Source organism: Rhinolophus hipposideros, assembly GCF_964194185.1.
Source record: "Rhinolophus hipposideros genome assembly, chromosome: 20".
NCBI classification, from domain to species: domain Eukaryota; kingdom Metazoa; phylum Chordata; class Mammalia; order Chiroptera; family Rhinolophidae; genus Rhinolophus; species Rhinolophus hipposideros.
In genome coordinates this window covers 2,301,562-2,318,239 of record NC_138066.1, presented here as the reverse complement: position 1 = coordinate 2,318,239, position 16,678 = coordinate 2,301,562, and the positions used below count along the sequence as shown (strand labels likewise).

The 16,678-nt window shown below is 40.9% G+C and overlaps 1 protein-coding gene across 1 annotated transcript in view; it reads right to left on the bottom strand.

The window, feature by feature from the left end:
- Window positions 1-4,999: 4,999 nt before the first annotated feature.
- The window catches only part of LOC308489273 (multidrug and toxin extrusion protein 2-like), a gene marked incomplete at both ends in the record, with an annotated part of 41,218 nt that continues 29,539 nt past the window's right edge, over window positions 5,000-16,678 (bottom strand). Inside the window, 3 exon segments of the mRNA XM_081030159.1 lie at window positions 5,000-5,167; window positions 11,565-11,680; window positions 12,348-12,421. Coding sequence (XP_080886285.1) covers window positions 5,000-5,167; window positions 11,565-11,680; window positions 12,348-12,421 — 358 coding nt within the window.

Here is a 16,678-nt window from a genome sequence, read left to right as displayed (position 1 = left end):
GTCTCTTGCGGATGAACATTGCTTGTTCACCTCGGAGGACAATCCTATCAACCATCCGCCTACAGAATGGATTTGGGACATGGATTATTGGCTTAAGAAATACCCTCAGGCGTTGGCAGAGATAGCAGGTGTGGGTCTGGCAGCCTGCTGAGCACCAGTGGTGGTCGAAGTCAAAGCCTCGGCCCAGCCTATTCGGGTCCGCCAGTACCCCATGTCCTCCGAGGCGCGGAAAGGGATTGCCCCACATATTAACTGCCTTCTGGAAGCTGGGATACTGAAACCCTGCCAGTCTGCCTGGAACACCCTGCTTCTCCCCATTAAGAAACGGGGGGGGGGGCGGGGGGAAGATTATAGGCCAGTCCAAGATTTGAGGAAAGTGAATAAGAGGGTCGAAGACATCCACCCCACCATGCTAAGTCGTTTGCCCCCTTCACATGTTTGGTATACCACCTTAGACCTAAAGGATGCATTTTTTAGCATAGCCGTAGCACCCAGCAGCCAACATATTTTTGCCTTTGAATGGCATGATGGCATTACGGGAACCCCCGTGCAGTTGACCTGGACTAGACTGCCACGAGGCTTCAAAAACTCTCCTACTCTGTTTAATGAAGCCCTGAATCAGGACTTGGACTCGTTCCGCCGGAGCCATAATTCAGTTACGCTCCTGCAGTATGTAGATGATTTGCTCCTGGCAGCCCCCTCCGAAGCCGAATGCCGACGGGCCACTGGAGACCTTCTCCAGGAGCTAGGGCAATTAGGCTATCGGGCCAGTGCAAAGAAGGCTCAAATATGCAGGCAAACAGTCACCTACCTGGGATATAAACTGAAAAGAGGAACCCCATGGCTGACAGAAGCCATGAAAGAGACTGCTGGCAGCCGTACAGAAGCCCAGGGCAGTTGCAATTGTCCATGTCCCTGGACACCGGTCTGCCCGGACCCCGGAGGCTGAAGGAAACCGGCGGGTGGATGAAGCCACCCAGCAAGCAGCAGTAACTTCATCAGCTTTAACACTCGTCCTGCCCGCACCCGAGCTCCCGCGCCTGCCCCCACGACCTGACTACACCCCGGAAGACCTGCAATGGATCCAGAACCACCACTGCCTGGAGCCTGATCAGCATGGGTGGCATCGGGATGAAGAGAGAAGATTGATACTGCCGGTGAAATTAGGACTGTTTCTCCTTTCCCACCTGCACCAAGCCACCCACTTAGGAAAGAGGAAGTTACTGACGATTCTCGAGTCTGCCTGTCTCCGGTTCCCCCGACAAACAGCTCAGATCCAGGAGATCGTGGATCAGTGTGTTGGGTGCCAGGCTATGAAACCCAGTAGGAAGGGACCCCTGCATACAGGTACAAGGGTAAGGGGGGAGGGCCCCGGGACGTAGCTGGGAGGTGGACTTTATTGAAGTAAAGCCTGGGAGGTATGGGTATAAGTACTTGCTAGTAATGATTGACACATTTTCAGGCTGGGTAGAAGCCTTCCCCACGAAACGGGAGACAGCCCAGATTGTTGCTAAGGCATTGTTGGAGGAAATTATTCCCAGATATGGGATCCCCGAGGTATTAGGTTCTGATAACGGCCCAGCTTTCATCAGTAAAGTCCTACAGGGACTGGCCCAAGTGTTGGGGACCAATTGGAAGTTACATTGTGAACATAATCCTCAGAGCTCAGGGCAGGTAGAGAGAATAAATTGGACCTTAAAGGAGACTGTCTAAATTGGCCATCGAGACTGGCGGGGACTGGGTGACCCTCCTACCCTATGCCATCTTCCGGGTTCGGAACTCACCATATGTACTTGGATTGACACCCTTTGAAATTCTGTATGGGGCACCACCTCCCATTATTATCCATACGCTACCAGATCATGACCCTAATATGGCCCCAAATTATCTAGTCCATCTGCGAGCCCTGCAGGAGGTCCAGCAGAAGATATGGCCTCTAGTGCATTCCCTGTATAAGACAAAGGACGCACGGAACCTGGAATATGGCATCGTCCCAGGAGATTGGGTATGGGTGAAAAGACACAGGTCCCGGACCCTGGAGGAAAGGTAGAAAGGTCCTTATCTGGTTATTCTGGTTACCCCCTGTCACGCGGGGGACCCAGCTCGCTGTGCCATTTGTCGTGCAGGGTCTCAGCTCCCACTCCCCGCCCAAGAACGCAGGACACGGTAAGGCCAAAAAGGAACACCCACGGAGCCATAGATAGGGGAGTCAAACCAATATATTCTCGCTGGCTGCTGGGCTGGAGACACAGGAAGCAGGATCTACATAATCTGCCTAACAGCAGTCCGCGCTTGCCAGCCACCATCTTCTTGCTAGCCCCCATTCCATTCCTGCTAGCGTAGCCACAGCCGTTATATTAGTGGCCAATGGCCTACGGGTTACAGCTGACGGCCAACTAGCCACAGCTGCTGGCATCTGATCACAGTTGATGGCCATTTACTACCCGAGCCAGCACCTTTCTATGTGAGGCCGAGAGCCTGGAAACTGCTTTTTTGGGGTTTTGTCCCCACACCCCCACTGCCTTAAAGGTTGACGGCATCGGGCCTTGGGTCCATCACTCTCACATACGCCGAGCCAATCCGCTGGAACAGACGCAAGCTGGGGAGTGGACTGTGCGGCGACACCCTAAGAACCCCCTGAAGCTGCAGTTCTCCCGACCTAGGAGAAGCGCTGAGTCCCCTGCCGTGCTCAACGATGAGATGGCTGCTGCTTGCCCTGACTCTGCTCAACATCTGGAGAAGGAGCCACATGTAGACACCAGCATGACTACTCAGTCATGTCCAAGCGGGCCTTAATCGACACTGCCCATGGGTATAGGGCACAAGGGTTTTGGACGTGCCTGGGGAACTTAAAAAAACTCTTAGACAACATGTGGGGGCCCAGACAGGTATTACTGTAGCAGTTGGAGTTGTATTACTTCCAATAATGGGCCCCAATAGTGGGACATTGGGAACAGGGATCTAGTCAAATTCTCCTTTAGGGACCCCAACAATCGAGTACTCGAGATACGTGTCCAATTCAACTAAGAATTGGCACAAAAAGAAAGCAGTTGGATCTCGGGATTAACTTGGGGCTTCTAGTTAGATCAGGGCTGAACAGCATAGCTAGGTCCCCACTCTGGTGGTCTTTTGACTATTCGACTATCAGTCCAGACAATCAGTACTCCAGTAGGTCCAAATAAAGTACTAGCCCCTCTCATCCCTAAGGTATGGGCTTCTCTCGTCCCTACCAGGAACCCAGGTATACCAAGAGATAGAATCACTGCTGAAAAAAAAACACAAAACTGCGGGATCCTACACAAAGATCTCTATAAACCCTTCAACGCCTGTTGTGCAGGCTACCGAAGACTCCCTGCAGAAACTGGTACGCACTGTGTATAAGACCCTTAATGCCACCAGTCCAAACCTCACAACCTCCTGTTGGCTGTGTTATGATGTGAAACCCCCGTTCTATGAGGCCATAGGATTACATGCCACCTACGACGCCTTACACAATGAGAACCCCTCCCAGTGTTCATGGGGAAATCGTAAAATTGGCTTAACTCTACAACTTGTAAGCGGTAAAGGGACCTGTCTAGGAAAAGTGCCCCAGATAGGCAAAGTTTATGTGCTTCCATAGACAGCACCCCTAGTTGGAAAAGTGGCACTAAGTGGTTTGTCCCCAGGTCTGATGGATGGTGGATATGTTCAAAAAATGGCCTCACCCCGTGTCTCTCAACAACAGTCTTTAATGCTTCTAATGAGTTTTGTGTCCTAGTAACTATGCTGCCCCGCATACTATATCATCCTGAGGAAAGCATGTACTCACATTGGACTGGAGGCCCCAGAGTAATAAGTAAAAGAGAGCCTATCACTGCACTAACCATTGCTACTCTGCTCAGCTTAGGAGTAGCCGGTGCCGGGACCGGTATCGCCTCTTTAGCCACTCAACAGTCTAGGATGACCTCCTTGAGGGCAGCCATAGATAAAGATATTCAAAGAATAGAAACTTCTATTAGTCATTTAGAAAAATCGCTCACCTCCTTATCCAAGGTAGTACTCCAAAATAGAGTGGGGCTTGATTTGTTGTTCCTCTAACAGGGGGCACTATGTGTTGCATTAGGAGAGGAGTGCTGCTTTTACGCTGACCACACTGGTTGTTAAAGAATCCATGACAAAGGTGAGAGAATGGTTAGCCAAGAGAAAATGGGAAAGAGAAGCTCAGGAAACTTGGTTTGAAGCTTGGTTTAATAGGTCCTCTTGGCTCACCACCCTGATTTCCACCCTAATTTGCCCGGTTGTCTTGCTTGTGCTCATTTTAACTTTTGGCCCCTGCATTTTAAATAAGCTTATTAATTTTGTGAAAAATCGTGTAAATACTGTCCAGCTCATGGTCCTACGACATCAATATGAAAAATTGCCTGCCTCTGCAGGCCTCTACGGTCAGTCTACATATGAGCATGATTCCTCATTATGAACAACACAAGGGGGAATGTAGAATACTGTAGCACCAGGACTGCCTCCTCAAGGGTCAAGAACAGGTCCCTTTTCTGAACAGCCCCCAGACTAAAATACCTAGTCATTAATCATAAACACCACGTATTGCAAGGTCAGGAAGTTCTGTTGAGAAAAGTCTTATCTTGCAGCAAAAATGTAAGCAAGGACACAGGACCAAAAGTCTTGTAAATATCTTGCCTGCATGGAAAGTTACTGAGAGCCTTAAAATGTTATGCTATAAAAACCCCTAGCTTTGTGTGTTTGGGGTCCTTGTTGAAACCCGCTGCGTCGGGCAGATACTCGGACCCCAGCTAGCTGGAAATAAACCTCGCTGTGTGACTTGCATTATCGTGTGACTTCTGTTCGCTTGAGGAGGGGTTGACTCCGGACCCTAACAATATTAAGAGGGAAATGCTGAAACTTGACTTTCTTCTGCCCCCAACCCCACAGTAGATGCATTTCATGATTCAAAGTGACTCATGCTGCTGGTGGCATTCTTACTATTTTGACCCTAAAAGATTCCTTACCATCCTCTGGGATCAAGTAGAGCCACATTTCTAAACGTTTGCATGTCCCAGGAGCTGTCTGTTACCTGCTCTGCAACTCTATTCCAGTTTATCCTCCAGATGTACACCAGATAGAAAACACCTTGAAAGAAGACACAAATCATCAATCCAGACCAGATAGATACCTGTGGATGTAAAATGAATAACATGGTTTAGATTTTCTTCAGTTCTGTACCCTTCATCAATAAAATTCTTCCCCAACTAGTGTATCTGCAGAATAAACTTTAGCTGAAGTAACTTCCCTAAAATTTTAGGTATTTATGGACCAGGAATAGACTGAAGCTTACCATGGGCCTATCAATGGTAATCAATGGATCAATCAATAATATGATTAGGGCCGGCCCAGAGGCTCAGGAGCTCCATGCCCCTAACTCCGAAGGTTGCCGGTTCGATTCCCACATGGGCCAGTGGGCTCTCAACCGCAAGGTTGCTGGTTCAACTCCTCGAGTCCTGCAAGCAATGGTGGGCAGCGCCCCGGCAACTAAGATTGAACATGGCACCTTGAGCTGAGCTACCTCCCAAATGGCTCAGTTGGTTGGAGCACGGGCTCTCAACCACAAGGTTGCCAGTTCGACTCCCGCAAGGGATGGTGGGCTGTGCCCCCTGCAACTAGAAAACGGCAACTGGACCTGGAGCTGAGCTGCGCCCTCCACAACTAAGACTGAAAGGACAACAACTTGAAGTTGAATGGCACCCTTCACAACTAAAATTGAAAGGACAGCAACTTGACTTGGAAAAAAGTCCTGGAAGTACACACTGTTCCCCAATAAAGTCCTGTTCCCCTTCCCCAATACAATCTTAAAAAAAAATTGAGACAGTTAAAAAATAATAATAATACGATTAAACACCCCCCCACCCCAAACTGTTTGCTCCTTTCTATGTTGATTTAACAAATATTTACCGGCTTTGTGCCAGGTATTGTTTTAAGCGCTGGAAACACAGAAGTGAACAAAGTTCAGTGGCCTCATGGAGCTTCTATTCTGTGCGAGACAAACAATAAGCAAGGAAACTGGGTAATTTTAAGAGTAGTAAGTCCCGTGAAAGACCTGGGATAGAGCATGTAACAATGACCTGCACTGAGTTAGGAAAATGGTCAGGTGTCTGAGTGGGAAAGAGGAATGGTGAGGAGTCGGCTGTGAAGCTCCAGGAAAGGCCCTACAAGCAGAGAGAAGAGCAAGTCCAGGCCCAGAGGAACCGGTTTGCATGTCCTAGGAGCAGAAAGGCCAGTTAGGAGGGGCAGGTGAGCAGTGGAATGAAGGAGGATTTCAAGGAAGCAGGACATGCAGGGCGGGCATCAAGCCCTAAGGATCCAGCTAATGGGAAGCTACTGAAGGGTTTTAGACTGGTGTGTACATTTACATTTAGGAGACCAGGTGTATTCAGAAGCCCACTTTGAAAACCATCTCTCCAATTGCTGTGTGGAAAAGGTTATTGAGACTACAAAGGGCCCCAGCACAAAATATAAAAATGCCTAACTACGTATGACAAGAAACCATTTAAACCACTTACATATCAAATATATATCAAAGTGTATATAAAATATATGCTTTTATTTCTTACTTATATAAACCCATATATCAAACATTTCACTGCCCAGCAAGCCATTTTGGCTTGAGATGGAATTTGGTGTGCACTAACTCATTCATTCCATGCCTGGCAAAGAAACACTGAGGCTGGGCTTCCCGTAGTTTTCTCACAATTACACAAAACTGGAATAACCTCTCCAGTTGAGAAGTAAATGGACTGATAGTTTATACTCTTTGATTGAGTGATTCCATTCCTAGGAATCCATTCTAAGAAAAGACTCAGGATGGTCATTAATATTTCATATACCTAGGATGCTCATCACAATGTTATTTATAAAGAGAAACAATTTAAATGTCCACTATTAGGAAAGCATTAAATAAATGATACAAGGAAATGTTACATAGCTATTAAAACCCATCTCTTTAGCACAGGATAGGGGGAAATTGCATATTCACTATAACTCCACATTTGTGAATAACAGAAAAACTACTGGCATAAAGATAATTTTAAATTGTTGGGATAAAATACACTTCAATTCTTTAGCTTTTATATCTGAGAAGTGAAATTATAGGTAATTTAAATTTCTTCTTGATGTTTTTGTATATTTAACATATTTTCCATATTGCTAGTATATAACTAAATTTTCAAGTGTTATTTAACAAAAATGAGCACCTACTATGTACAATAGCAAGAAGAACTTTTGTGGACAAAGTAGGAAATCTAGTGTGTCGTTATTCTTAAGGAGCTTAGAGTCTAATACAGGAGAAATTTTTGTTTTTTTAAAGTAAAGTTCAATTGTAAAACCTCAGAAGTTCATTAGGGCAGGGGATCTTGCTAGTTGGCTGAATGGTATTTGTCTGGTGTCTAGGACAATAATTGGTAGAGATGACATGGTAATAAATACCTGGCGCCTCTGTGTCCCAAATAGAGAATGACAAAGTCCAATTTGAGATTAATCAAATACCCCACTGCCTCCCAGCCTGTAATGATAATTAAAAAAAGAAATGACAACGAGGACAATTACTCATTAAGCCATCAAATGACAACATTTCCAAAAAAGTCAAGATAAGAAACTAAGCAACTCTGTGTCTTTGGACACAAGAAGTGTCTTACGACAGCTGCAAAATTAAAGTTTTACAGAAAAATAGGGATAGATTCATCAAAATTTTTACATGGTAAAATATACTGGTTGTATATAGTACAAAAGGAGCTATTTGAATACATACTACAACATTCAGTCAGTCCTCTGATTTAACTATTTCCCCACCCCCCAAAAAAATAAAATTCATTCTTACTGAAGGAAATCTATAGAAATGCAGATGTGGACATATATGCAGAGCACATACATAACAACTTTTCCCCAAAGCACTTAATAGATCATTTTAAAAATTCTATATAGTATTTAGAGTCTTGATAAAATGCATAATTTTCTAAGAAAAACTAAATTGCAAAAGTTAGCCTCCAAAAAAATAGAAAGTCTAAACAGACTGATTTTCAGAGAGAAAGTTTAGAAAGCTGTAAGAAAGATAAAGTCCTCCAAAACACCAGGTCATGAGCATTTTATACAAGAATTCCACCAAACCTTTATAAAAGAGATCATTCCTATACTATATAAATTGTTCCAGGGCACACAAACAGGAAAAAAATTTAATATTTTTTACGGAGTATAACATTAATATCATTAACATGAAAACCTGAAAAAAACAAGATTACACAAAAAATAAAATTACAGACTAATCTTATAAATATCACTGCAAAATATTTAAGTAAAATATTAACTGAATGCAGCAGCTAAATAAAAGAATAGTAGATAATAATCAGGATTATTCAATATGAAGAAACTAATTAATATCATTTATCATCAGAGCAAATCTAAGAAAAAATATTACAGAATCATTTCCATTGGCACTAAAAATTATTTTGTTAAGTATAAAGCACTGGAGGAGAATGAAGAAAAAAAATGTTAAAATCCAGTTGTAGAAGTTCATGCCAGAACAATAAAACAATTTCTGTTTACATATGACATGTAATTACATTTGACAAAATGCTCAACCATTCTTGTTGGAAACATTCAATAACATAGACTCCATAGGTATTTATTTATGTACGTGTGTGTTTGTGTGTGTGTGTGTGTGTGTGTGTGTGTGTGTGTGTTTGAGAGCTCCCAAAATCCAGCATGCTATTTAGTAAAGAAATATTGGAAGTCCTGAGCAAGACAAGCATTTCCACTCATATCACAATAATCTATTACACTACTATCGGCATTAGGCAGGAAAAAGAAATCCAAGGTATAAACTGCAAAACCCATGACAATCAACTGAAAACTGCTGCAACCAAGAGGAATTCAGAATTGTAGCAAGATATAAAATTGACATACATTAACTAACAGCTCTCATATATACAAACAAAAACCACTTAGATTTTACAATGGAAGGAAGGCCTTATTTACCATGACAACAAAACGATCCAATGTATGGGAATAAACTTGACAAGAAACGTCCAAAAGCCTTATGAGGTAAAATGATAAAAACATGCCTGAGCAGAAGTTAATATTTCCAAAATGTTCATCAAATATTTGAACATAAATGCCAAGAGTTTCAGAGATGCATGCATTTCATGAAAACACATATAGCTTTTTGGTCTGGGACCAAGTGGTGGGTGGATTTCAGAGTTGGCTCCATCATCTTTTGGCAATAGTGTATTTATTCTCAACGGATAGAGATTTACTGGTACCATGTTGAGATAAAACCCAGGAGAGAAGAATTTCCTTGAGGAATAAATGAAGTGTCTGAAAAATATAAGCTGTCTTAAGTACCTCTCCTCATGTCCTTTGCAAGGAAACAGGTGCTAAATGGCAACAACTTAATGAGGGTAATAAATATTTTAGTTAAGTGCATAGTTTCCAGGAGATAATAAATGCTAAGATAAATGCCTTAGCTGTTAGAAACTCACAACTCTAACCCTCTGGAAGTGGGATAAATTCCTCACAGCTATGAAAGATATTATAGAGAGAGAACTAGTAAGACTTGGCACCATGACTGGGGCAGAGTTCTTCAGCCTGAGTAAGTGAACCAGAAAGGGGTCCAAGAGCCAGAGATGTTGGCAAGACAGACCATGAATATCTGGGGCAGCCGGAAATACACAGAGTAGGAGCTTGGGCACGAAGTCAGGCCCAGAGATGGAGATCTGACAACCACTGGTATCTAGGTTTGAAACCCTGAGACTTTCAAGAAGAGCATGAGGTGGAAAAAGTACCAAAGAAGAAGAGAAGAGTAATGATTGAGAGCATGGACTATGAACTCACAAAAGACAGGGACCTTGCTTATTTATCTTTACATTCCCCAGATTCTAATACAGCACAGGGCCTGACATAAATAGGCACTCAGTGAATGCTTATTGAATGAATGAGAGAATTGTGAAATTCAGAGAGAGAGAGAGAGAGAGAGAGAGAGAGAGAGAGAGAGAGAGAGAGAGAGAGAGAGAGAGAGAGAGAGAACATTCATAACAATAACAAGTGCAGCTCTGGGCAAACTATCTGGGTTTAAATCCCGTTTCATCACTTCTATCTGTGGGATAAATTACTGAATCTCTTCATGTTTTCTCTTCTTCATTTATAAAATGGGGCAAATGGAAGGTCACATCTTATGCAGTCATCATAAATTTTAATGACATAATGTATATAAAAGGTTAGCATATTTCTGATGAAAACACCTCATGAATATTATCTCACATTCTATAAATTTTAGCTTTACATTATTTTTTAAATTAAAAATAAAAGTATTGGAGGAGAACATAGAGAAAATGTTAAAATCCTAATGTAGAAGTTCTTATCAGAACAATAAGGCAAGGAAAATAAATAAAAATAATTAAAATTGGAAAGGAAAGAGTAATACTATTTCTATTTACTTATGACATGATGCTTTTTATATAAAATCTTAAAGAATACACACACATAAAAATACCGGAGCTAATAAATGAATTCATTAAATTTACAAGATCAACACACAAATATCAGTTGTGTTTTAATACACCAGCAATGAACAATCTGAAAAGAAAATTAAGAAAATAATTCTATTTACAATAGTATCCAAAAGTATAAAATATCTAAGAATAAATTTAACCAAGAGAGTGAGAGATTTGTATATTGAAAACTACAAAACATTGCTGTAAGAAATTAAAGACTTAAATCAATGGAAAGACATCCTATGTTCATGGATTAGGAGACTTAATATTGTTAAAACTACAATATTCTCCCTAAGCAATCAACAGATTCAATGTAATCCAGATAAAATTTCCAATAGCCTTTTTTTGCAAACATGGAAAAGCTAATCTTCAAACTCATATAAAATTGCAAGGGCCCCCAAATAACCAAAACAAAATTGAAAAAGAAGATCAAATTTGGAGGACTTACATTTCCTGATTTCAAAACTTATCACAGGCTACAATAGTCAAAACTTTGGTACTGACATAAGCCAGACATCTCAACCAATGGCGTAGAATAGAGAGTCCAGAAATAAACCCAATGTCTATGGCCAACTGATTTTCAACAAGAGTGTGAAGACCATTCTACAAGAAAAGAATATTTTTTTCAACAAATGGTGTTCACTTCATCTAGGTAATGTTTCATCTAGTCATGTTTCAGGTCTGAGCATTATGACCTTAGGGAGCTGTTCTGGCAAACTAGTCATGTTTAGAGGTTCCCTTTAACTCATATATGTGTTCACAGCACCCAGTCCTTCTCTTTTAACCCAAGTGGAATAATTGTATAATTAACTATTCAATCTTGGTCTCATCCTGTGGACAGGGAACAATTTATTTTGTTCAAGACTACATTTCCAGTGTTTTTGTACAGAGGATGCACTGAATTACTATTTGGGGAGAAAATAATTCCATAAATGCCACTTTCCAGTCAATTGCTTTGTATCTGAAGTAGTTTATCTTAATATGACAAGTGAGATTTGAGGTGAGTCACTGAGGAATCAAAGACATACCTATTATTCCAAGTTTAGCAGCAAACATCAGAGATACTCCAATGGGAAAACCAAAAACATAATAACCAATGACATTCAAGGCAGCAACAATCTTTTGTTTTCCTGTACCTCTCAGGAGCCCTAAAGAGAGGAAAATCAAAACCAATGTTGTAGTCATTTAGCTATCATCATATCAAGTTCAGAATACTATGTTTCTGTTTTACAAGTTTGCATATGGTCAAATAGTTCTATCTCAAAACAAGTATTGCACATTGTGTAAGAGATAAAAGAAAACATTTTGCTTCCAAAGTTATGTTAACAACAAACCGTAGCAGCTTTCATCAGAAACACACCAAGTAGCATCTAAATCTCTGACTATTTAAAAATATTTTGTAAAAGCATACATTAAAAAATCATGTAGAGGGGAATAAAAGCCAGATGGCAAATGGACCTAAAATCATGTCACAAGGACTAATTGCTGAAACTGAGAATAAACCTCAAAGGATGATTCCAGGGTATAGCAGAAGGATCTTCAAATACCTGTAAGTCTACAGATCAGCCTCGAGAAGGGCTTCTCAGTGTTCACAGCTAACCCAAACAGAGCATGGCCTACCATGGAGGATACAGTAGTAGAGGCTGGATACCTCAGTCTCTTCCACCCTGAGATGCTACACTCTTAAGTAACCTGCAAATGGCTCAGATTGCTTGAAGCAAGAGCTCTTTCTTTTCAAAAATGAAATCACAGGCATTTAATTCAAAAGCTAGAAATATAAAACAAATTCTGGTATGTATATTAGAGTAAAATCACTCCAAATACTCACTGCAAGTACATCGAATAGATGAAAGGGAGCAAAAATAGGCATCACTTGGGAAATAATATCTCTGTTGGAGGAAAAGAAAGTAGTCAGTGACCCAAAAATCACAGTTAAGTGGATCTAATTAAATACTGATCTAACACACCTAAAAAGACTGATGAGTCAATTCAGTCAAAATAGTACTTTTCTATTTGACAAAATAATGACACAATAAAACCTCACTAACTTAAATTTTATTAGTTAGAATTTAGGTTAAAAGTGACCTGGGCTAGGATGTCATCAGAGAGGATAATTCTTAAAGATTTTTTAAAGGTATGAAAATGTGGGGATTGTGAAGAAAAATAAGCAGTTATCAGCCTGTATAAGGTAATCTTCCTCTGATATGGGATTCTTCCTCAAAAATGGAGTTGAAGTTCAGAGTTCATATAGGGAACATTTACCTCATTGAGGATCTCCTGAACTCTTGTCTAATTTGGATGGAAGATCTACCTGGGGAGGGTCTACAGTGGGGGTACTGGAGTTCCCGAGAGAGACACAGCAGAGATGGAGGTGACTAAAGACCTGCACGACGGCTCCAATGTGGATGAAATACGTGAAAAAGACCAGAGTACTCTCCCCAAAGGAAGTGTTCTGCTTTCCTCCCACTCACCCTAAAGGGGAAGCATGCTGATCAACAGATATCACCAATTTAGACAGAGCCTGCAGTAAGCCCTCTCACCAGAGGAGTGACCTCTTTGGAATAGATCTACAGGACTTCATAGTTACCTAATGTGTGCAATATCTCTACTAATCAAATGACAACTTGGTCTTTCATTAAAAAGCACAAATATTTAACCAATGTTCCCCAGACACTGAATAAAATCAACAACACAGAAAAAAGGAAAGACCAAAATAAGCATACAGAACAGCTGACACAAAAGGAAACAGAAAAAACGCAAGGAACAAAGGAGAAATTTTTTTTAAATTATAATTACTATTCTTAGATGTATTCATAAACTAACAACAGGCATTTAAGGGAAAAGGAGTAATTGGGGAAAAATGATTGTAAATGAAAAACGTGAACACTAAAATGAAACATTTTATTTAAAGACTGGATAATGAAATGGAGACAGCCAAAAACTAAATTTCAACTTGGGAGATAAAGTTGAGGAACTGTCCCAAAATATAGAGATAGCAAATGAGAAAAAAGAGACTTGTCAGATTAATCCACAAATTCTACAATTTATCTAAACTTCCTAGAGCTAAAGAGAAATCCAGTGATTCAGACTGAAAAATCTATAAAGTGCCATGAGAAAAAAAAAAAAAAAAAGATTCACCTGCACCTAAACACATACAAGGATAAAAAGAATATCTGAAAGATTTCCAGAAAATAAAATTTCCAAGACTAGAGGAGGAAGAATGGGTTGAACTCTCTCAAAGCCTCATTCCCAAAGAATAGTTGTTATTTTACAGAAAGACCATCTGTCTGATGGTTTCTTAGAAAACCCCACTTGAAAAGCTGTCTTTATTTCACCTGACTCAAACTTGTCCAGTGCTTAAGTTGATCTCTGGGAGATGTTTGTTGAAAATATTCACAAGCAAATGTTTTAGTTTCTGTTGCCTGAGGCAACAGATAATAGTCGGGGCAAACCAACTATTGGTAACCAACAAACTTCATAGGAAAGTCTGGGGAATGATATACCTATAGGGGCTTTGAAAGCTCTGACATATTCCTGGGAATCAAGAAAGCCACGTGCATGCATAGGACTGTGCACACTCTCAAGAAAGACCAGAGATGGCTTCTCACCTATGGCTGGACTTGAAGCTCTGCACAAGCAGGAAATGAAGGTTAAGGCCCAGTTGTAAACTACATGGCTGAGTGTTAAGGGTGTGCCCTGACATATGTATAGACAGCCCCTCAGCAAAGACTGGAAGATGTTTGAGATGCAAGCATGTAAGGAAATCTCTATCCAATAATTAGTGGAACACTAAGCTAATGCAACAGAGATTGCAGTGGCCATTCAACAAAGAATATAGACTTTTTCAAAGTAGTTCATAAAAATCATTAAGCAAACAAATAACAACAAGCATCAACAACCAAAAATGCTGGAGAGGGAGAGAATATGATTTCTAGAATTGCTACAATATCGTATAAAAAATGTGCGGTTTTCAGCAAAAATTTTTGAGTCATGTAAAGAAACAAGAAAGTGTGGCCCATACACAGGTAGAAAAAGCAATAAATAAAAATTGTCCCTGAGGAAGCCCATACTTGGACTCATTGAAGAAGACTAAGTCATCTATTTCAAATATGTTCAAAGAGTTCAAGAAAATATTGCCTAAAGAACTAAGGGAAAAATATGAGAAATACGTCTCACCAAATAAGTATTATCAATAAAGAGATAGAAATTATTTAAAAAACCCACAAATTAAAACTGTGGAGTTGAAAAATAAAAAAACTAAAATGAAGTCAATTTAAGGCTTCCACAATAGATTTGAGTTGGCAAAAGGAAAAATCAGTGAACTTGAAGATAAGACTAAGATTATTCAGTATGAGGAACAGACAGGAAAATGAAGAAAAATGAACAGAGATGCAGAGGCCTGTTGGAACACCATTAAGTATACCAACACAAACATAATGGGAGTCCTAGAGGATGAGGAGATAAAGAAAGGGTCAGAAGAGATATCTGAAGAAAGAATGGCTGAAAGCTTCCCAAATTTGATTAAAGATATGAATCTACACAACCACAAAACTCAACAAATACCAAGAAAAATAAACTCAAGGAGTAGGTAAGGTCATTTGCTGAGAGCGATGGCTGAGGGTAATAGAGAGGGGGTCCATAGTTTGAGGAAAGTGGAGACGGTATACTATAGATTGCAGTGATGGACAGTGAGATGACCAAAGGGAGGCAAGATAGGCAATGATGAAGGTCTAACTGTGGTTGGTGATCTTACGTTTCTAGTGGAACCAATATGTCCTCTTCTGTGACTGTTACAAAAGTGATCAGCTATTTGTGCAGACAATATGCAACTGGGTTCCTCCAGGGTGAGGTTCTGCTATATAGGAGGGTCAAAGGAATTTAGGTTTCTAGCAAGAGAGTTACTAAAATGATGGGCCATGGCATCTAAGTTACAGAAGGAGAGAAATAAAAGCAGGAATGTCATTATTGATTGAGAAAGAGTGCAAGACCAGAGGTATCAACAGACTAGAGTGCTCAAGTAATTGAAGAATTCTTTTAAGTAGACATGGCTATAAAATCACATTGGAAGCATTGGAGTTGTGGCCAACAGGACTGGAGGTGGAGCAGTTATATGTGATGATAAAACCCAAAGTATGACCGTGGGGGAATGTGCCTTAGATAGAGCAGAGAAGGCCACTGGGGTGAAGACTAGGGCATTGGAGTGAGAGGCTGTGGCTATGGATGGCTCATCCATGTGGATTCTGGGTTCATCCAGGATGCTGGTAGGACTTGAAGGTAGAGAAGAAGACTATAATGAAGATGTGAGAGTTTTAGGCAAAAGAGGAGGAAATAAAGATGCAAAATAACACATTATGTGTACAGGTGCCAAGAGCTGGAAAGGGCAAGAAATACTGTCATTGACAAAATTAGAAACTAAAAAGTTATAATAATGAGCCCCCAAATAAGGAAATAAAGATTAATGGGTATAAGTATAGTATGTACTGTGTTCCAGACAATCAGATGAGGGAAGGGTGAGGATGTCGGGACTGATCAGTGGCACACTGGCAATCAGCTCAATTGGCTTAGTGTAGTGTAGCCATCAAAAACTTAATACTTAAAAAAAAAAATAGAAAAAAAAAAAAACCTTAATACTTCATTGAAGACTATCAGGTAGAAAGAGGTAGAATGGAAACAGTTTTTCTCTTAATAATGCTGGCTGAGCACTGCCTTAAGGTTTGCACAAATTTGAGATAGTGGAGACTCAAACTCACATTCCATGAGAAGTGGCTGAAGGAATTACAGATGTTTACCATGAAGAAAGACACTGCAGAGTATGAGGGTCACCTTCAATCATCCATAGGGCTGTAACTCAGAAATGTATTTAGACCCTCACAAGCATAAGAACTGGAATAAGTGAGTAAAAATTATGAGTGGGTGTCATGCAGGGTGTCATGTGGGGTCTCTGGTCCAGCTCCCCACATAAGAATGCAGGACATGGTGAGGCCAAACAGGAACACCCACGGAGCCATAAGTAGGGGAGTCATACCACTATAGTCTCACTGGTGTCTGGGTTAGAGACACAGGGAGCAAGAGCCACACAATCCGCAATCCACACTCTGCCCCCTGCTAGCTTAGCCACAGAAGTTATATTAGTGGCTAGTGAATAA